The sequence below is a fragment of the Pogona vitticeps genome, chromosome 1, assembly GCF_051106095.1.
Source record: "Pogona vitticeps strain Pit_001003342236 chromosome 1, PviZW2.1, whole genome shotgun sequence".
NCBI lineage: Eukaryota > Metazoa > Chordata > Lepidosauria > Squamata > Agamidae > Pogona > Pogona vitticeps.
The window spans coordinates 263,905,884-263,911,989 of record NC_135783.1 but is presented as its reverse complement, the minus strand read 5'-3'; the positions used below and the strand labels follow the sequence as shown (position 1 = coordinate 263,911,989).

At 43.5% G+C, this 6,106-nt stretch overlaps 1 protein-coding gene and 1 non-coding gene across 5 annotated transcripts; both read right to left on the bottom strand.

The window, feature by feature from the left end:
* Nucleotides 1–465: 465 nt before the first annotated feature.
* Nucleotides 466–4,399, bottom strand: INO80C (INO80 complex subunit C). 4 transcript variants are annotated; one of them, XM_078383916.1, is made up of 3 exons: nucleotides 3,603–3,905; nucleotides 2,256–2,296; nucleotides 466–1,416 (listed from the first exon to the last, which is right to left on the bottom strand). In XM_078383916.1, exon 3 carries the CDS (start codon nucleotides 1,365–1,367, stop codon nucleotides 759–761), a length of 609 nt encoding a protein of 202 aa, XP_078240042.1. In that variant the 5' UTR covers nucleotides 1,368–1,416; nucleotides 2,256–2,296; nucleotides 3,603–3,905; the 3' UTR covers nucleotides 466–758. The 4 variants fall into 4 exon arrangements, with proteins under 4 accessions (XP_078240042.1, XP_072841844.2, XP_078240043.1 ...); XM_072985743.2 differs by lacking the exons at nucleotides 2,256–2,296; nucleotides 3,603–3,905 and adding an exon at nucleotides 4,322–4,399; XM_078383917.1 differs by lacking the exon at nucleotides 2,256–2,296 and having other exon boundaries at nucleotides 3,603–3,913.
* LOC140703627 (small nucleolar RNA SNORA3/SNORA45 family) lies at nucleotides 2,682–2,813 on the bottom strand. Its single transcript, XR_012082929.1, has one exon. It is a non-coding gene; the product is annotated as a small nucleolar RNA SNORA3/SNORA45 family (small nucleolar RNA).
* Nucleotides 4,400–6,106: the final 1,707 nt, after the last annotated feature.

Genomic DNA, 6,106 nt, shown 5'->3' with positions numbered 1-6,106 from the left:
AAGATGCTGCAGGGAGGCAGTTACATCTACAGGGATGGATACAACAGGGGCAAGCCCTTCATCCCAGTCTGAAATTGGTGTGAGGGCTCGGGGGCTACAAATTACATTCCACAGCAGGTCTTCCTTGTTTAACTGAATATTTCCATCAGCAGTGTGTGACTTGCCTAGCTCTGAGGTTATAATAATCAGGTCTATGTAGATATAGCAACACTTTATCTTTAAATAAAATATGCTTAAGCTTCAGAATGTGTTCCCCTGTAGCTTCTGTGGGCATCCTATTTAGCATCTTGGGAATTTCCTTCAGTGCTACAGCCCATGCTATGTTCTTGAAATGCAGAAGTTACTGTACTCTTAGAGTTGCAGAGTCTCATAATTTTACAAATTAATGTCCAAATAGTTAAAATTTCACTTCAGAACACTTTAGGAATTCCAGAACAAAAGGCCATGCATGAAATGTAATGAGAATTGAATTTCTCACGTACTTTATGTATACTATACCAAAATGACAGAAGAATACTATTTAATCAGCTTAAAAACCCCAGTGGATTTTTGACTTTTCTTATAGCCAGTACAAATTACTTTATGCATGGCTGCAGTTTTACAACTTCATGAATGACTGCAACAGAATGTGTTCAACTTTGAATACCACAAATAAAATTTAAGTGGACTGAAGATTAGGGGCAACTGCAAGAACAGTCTTTTGACTGTTACTCATATGAACATGTTACAACAGAAGCAAACTTGTCAGGGTATACTTGTCAGGGAACAACAGTTGCAGCTTTCCTTAGAGTCAGATAACCTGTAACAATGTCTGAAGGGAGCATCCGGATGTATGCAAACTCCTCGATGGTGCTAAATCTCAGTTTGCTCTGTGGATCAGTATAGTTGGCAGGCAGTCCAGAAATATCAGAGTATTTCTTGGCTGGCTTAAAGGAAGGAGGAGCGTCAATGCTGAAGTAGTTTGAGTCGTTCAACTGCCATGGCAATGTCCTCTCTGATGCAAGGATTTGCTTCAAGTTTTTCCAGGTTCTGTTCTTTTTGCCAGCTGCAGCACCACCAATCCCAGAATGAATGAAACTTGGAGCCTTAAACGGCAATGGTTTGACAGAATTTTCTACCGGTCTGGTGCTTGAATCAGTAGTCAGCATTTTATTTTCATTTGCTGTCTCTGCACTGGTACTCTGAGAACTCCCACTGCTACCAGCTGGAGCTGCCAAGCGCTTCTTCTTACTACAGCTACCATTGCCAGGGCTGGCAGGTCGCTTTTTGCCACGAGCTGCTATGGCTCCTGTCCCTGGTCCGAGAGGCAAAGCTGGTGGTATCGGTGCAGTTGATGGGGAACCAGCAGCAGGACTCAAAGCTGCCATAGCAACTGCAGTTTCCTATGTCTTTTCCACTTCAACATAGAGGTTACACCTAATTGGAGGGGGGGGGGGAGAAATGGTATGACTGAAATCAATAATGTGCAGTCCAATCCTGACTAATCTTCTGGAAACTTTAAAATCTCTGCCCCATCCCAGCCCCTCCCACATAATTACAAAGACAGGATATGAATAAAATTCTTAAGATGCTTGGCCTAGTAAAACAGCAGCGATGGTTTTCAAGGTATGTGAGATGTTCAAGGAATGGTTTACAAACAGGACCTCCCAATGAGTTTGCAATGTGAGCAAGGACTGAAATACACAAGAAAGTGCTAGAAATTATAACTAGAGATGGTATTCATATATGAATATCCTCCCACAGGTGCAGATAACAAGGGTCTGTCCCCCTGCGGCCTGACCGACCACTCACCTGTCGTCTGCTGCTGCTGTGGGCTCCGTGATCCCTTCCCATCACTCCGGACCTTGTAATGGATTAGCCACTCTTAGCAGAAGGTGAGATGATGAGCCTCTCTGCCAGGTCGAAGAGTGGCTAATCCATTGTAAACTCCGTGGCTAATCCATCGTAAGTTCCGGAGAGAGGAAGGGATTGCCGAGTCCATAGCAGCAGTGGAATTGTGAGTGGTCAGTCTGGCCCCAGGGGGCCAAACCCTCATCTGCACCTGTGGGGGAATATTCGTATTCTTATATCCTCATCTCTTATTATAACATAAATGATTTAAAAAGAAAAATGTCAACTGCTTATATTATGCCTTTAAAGTGTCTTTCCAAGAACGCAAGAAAAGCCATGCTGGCTTGGACAGAGAGTGCACACAAGCCATCTGTCTGTTGCCTAGAGAGAGCCTGCCAAAACTACATAAGTTAACTGCACCCTACCTTATTCCTGTTAAATGATACACAATTCCCTGCAACCAAGTCTGAAAAAACAAAGGAAGTGTTTGGAGTGTCAGAAAACATTTGACATGATTTTGGTATCACAGATATCACTAATTGTAAGTTAACTTTTGCTGCTCACACCCCAAAAGTATAACATCAGCTAGAGGAGTTAGTTAAACCTAGTTTGTTGCCTAGAAAAGCTTCATCTATTAATTACAAAGCACCAAAGTTAATTTCACGTTCTTCAAGCAGTAAAATCTTGTAACAACTTGGCCAGAAAGAAGTAAAAATGAATTGTAAAGTTTCTCTGTGGCCCACTTTTATAAAATTCCTGACTTCTTTTTACATATCCTTAGCATGTTCAGACATGTGAGCAGGTCCTATCTTGTCACACAATCTATTCAAAGTTCACAATGGAATTCACCAGAATGTAACTAACCTGGTGACTGACTGTGCTACTGAGCAACACCATTAGTGAATAAAGGTTAGTTATTTCTCTTCGAGGACTGTAGCACACCATGATGACTGATGGCATCTAAGCGTGACTCTAGTCTCGGTCAATTATTAATTCAAGACTACCATAATAAGATTTCCACTTGGCATTCTAGAAGAGGTAGCTGTGTTAGTATATGCTAGTATACAAAGCCAAAGGAAAAATAAAAAATAGACAGCAAAAACACTGTCACCTTAAATACTGCTATATTTTAATGTGAGCTCTCATGATAGAGGAAATGGACTTGTCCACAAAAGGCCACATTAAAATTTAGCAGCTGGTCCTTAAGGTGCCACATTTTTATCTTTCCCCCCTTTTGGTTTTGTCTTATATACGTGGCATTCTGTGATGCATTAGACAACATGTCAATGTTTATGTCCATAAACCCCCCCCTTCAGAAAAAACATGACATGTTAATAACTCAAAAAGCAATTTTTAAGAGAAAATACTGACCTGGTATTTAATGCAAATAGTATTGTTTTTTGTGTCTCCTACTATTAATTAGTTGATTATAATCTTTCAGCATTACCTCAATCTTCAGAATATCTCATTTATTTTTCTAAAAGCATCACAAACAATAGACTGTAATAGTGCATGGAAAAGTGCTAGCTGCTATAATTTTATGATAGCACCCTAATGAGCAACATGTATGGTCAATATTATATTGCTATCCTCAACAAGAAAGCAAACTCACTGAAGCAGTTGCCAAGTGAGAAATCAACACTGAGCCAGGGAGTATACTCCAGTTGAGATGAGCAGTAGGGTACTGACCAATATGATTACAACCAAACAGTCAGCAAACAACATGACAAAGGCTGAAACCCTGTGGTAAGTCATAACTAGAATAGACTCACTGAATCAAGTGCATTTGTTGAGTTAACTCCTTCATAAATTCCACGAATTCAGTGGACCTACTCCAGTTGCATCCTACGTTAAATTACAGAAATTCAGGAGATTTCAGCCACGGAGATTTAAGTGTAGATAGGACAGTTCTGTCATATACCAGGAGAAAGGGAACAGCCTAAAACAGGAAGTGTATAAGCTTAAGTGTATAATACAAGTGTATAATACATTCCTGTGCCGAAACATTTCCCCTTGGAAAATTTAGCTGTCCTCATTCAATTTGACAAAAAAAAAAAAAAAAAAAAAAAAAAAAAAAAAAAAGAAGCACGCGTTCTAATGTAAGCAACTCCGTCCCCGAGTCCCGTCATGCAGACGTTTGCGGGAGAAGCCTTTCCAGCGGGAAGAGGCGCCGGCGACCACCCTCGGCACGGGGCTCTCCGGGGTCACGGGCCGGCTCAATCCGCCGCGAGAGGGAAAAAAGGCGGGCATAGAGAGAGAGAGAGAAAGAGGGCCAAGAGCGCGGTCCCCGGCGCCTCCCCCCACCCTCGAGGGCGACATCGCCGTTGGCCGCCTCCCCAACCCCCACCCGGACAGGCGAGCTCGCGGGGCCCCCGAGAAACCCCTCTTCCTCCTCCCCCGCCCGCCAGAGAGGGGCCTCGGCTCCCCGAGAAACCAGCCCGTTTCCAAAGAAACCGAAGAAAGCGCGCGGCCACGCCGCCCCACCACCTACCATCTTGCTGGGCCGCAGCAAAAGGAAGAAAGGCCGCACCTCTCGCGAGAGGGCGGGAAGGCCCGGGAAGACAGCTTCTCTCGCGATAGCTCAATCCTCGGGAGGAAGAAGGGGAAAAAAGTTTAAAGGGAACGCGAAGACGGTTCCTTTGAAACTCTTTACTTCCGGATTCTATTCGATCCCGCCTTTAGTGGGACAAGAGGAGCCGAAAGCCCAGGGATGATGAGTGTAAACCTTTGAGGAAGAATGGCTTTGAGACAACCGGGTTTTTAACTTCCGGGCTCAGCGGTCGGGCCGATTGCCCCCCCCCCACTGATCGCTGGAATCAAACTTTGAGGAACGATCAAGGGTATGAAGACCTGTCATTAAGCCCGCTCGTAAATTTGGTGTAACAGGAGGCGTTTTGGCACATGGGTTCGATTCATGTTTTCTTTCTGTCTCGGTGCTAACATGAGCTCCCAAGCCAGGAGAGAGTCATTTGCTCGCTGCGGTTTTGAACTGAAAGCCAGTATGTAGTGATATAGCTGAGCAGCCACAACATTAAAACCACCTGCCTAATATCGTGGAGGTCCTCCTCATGCTGCCAAAACAGCTCTGATGCGTCAAGGCATGGTCTCGACAAAACCTCTGAACGTGTCCTGTGATATATGGCACCAAGACATTAGCAATAGATCCTTTAATCCTTTAATCCGAGGTATTACAGCTATCCCGCTGGTGCAAAAAAAACAATCTTTTATTTAACATCCAAAAAACCAAGGAATTCATAGTGGACTATAGGAAAAAAAGAGCAGACATTCAGCCACTGTATATAGATGGAGTTTGTGTGGAACAGGTGGTTGAATGTAAGTTTCTTGGGACTATCATAACAAATGACCTGACTTGGAGTGCAAACACCGCTGCGTTAATCAGGAAGGCACAACAACGGTTGTATTTTCTAAGGATTCTTAGAAAGCAACAATTGACTGAGAGTTTGTTAATCACCTTCTATCGGAGTTCGATTGAGAGCATATTATCCTAGTGCCTCTGTGTATGGTTCAGGAGCTGCACAGTGGCAGAGAAAAAGGCAATTCAAAGGGTGATTAAGATGGCCCAAAACATCATTGGCTGTTCACTCCTCTCTTTGGAAGAATTGTATAAGAACAGATGCAAGAGGAAGATATCTAACATACTGAAAGACTCCTCTCATCCGGGATATCAGCTCTTTAAACTATTACCATCAGGAAGGAGATTCAGGGTATTGAAAGCAAGGAGAAGCAGATTCAAGAACAGTTTTTACCCAAGTGCAGTACTGAGTTTAAATGCGGGGCCATAGGTTTTTGGTGGAATTTTAATTGCTGAGAGAAAACGGGGTATCTATATTTGGATGGTGAAAGTTGTGTATATTTTAACTTTTTTTGTAGTGTTGTCCAGTTTTACCTTGGGGAAGAGCACCTCATTTCGTTGCACCCACTTGTGAGCGCAATGACAAATAAATTTCTTATGTCTTATGTCTTATGTCTTTAACTGTGCTCACGACCTGGAGTTCAATCCCAGGTAGCCTGGCTCAAGGTTGACTCAGCCTTCTATCCTTCCGAGGTCGGTAAAATAAGGACCCAGCTCACTGGGGTGTGTCTGTGTAGCCTGTGTAATTAACTTGTAAACCACCCAGAGAGTGCTTTAAGCGCTATGGGGCAGTATATAAGCAGCACGGTTTTAAATCCTGCAAGTTGCAAAGTGGGGTCTCCATGGATCGGATTTGGAGTTCCTGGACATCCCACAGATGTTCCATGGGATGGAGATATGGGG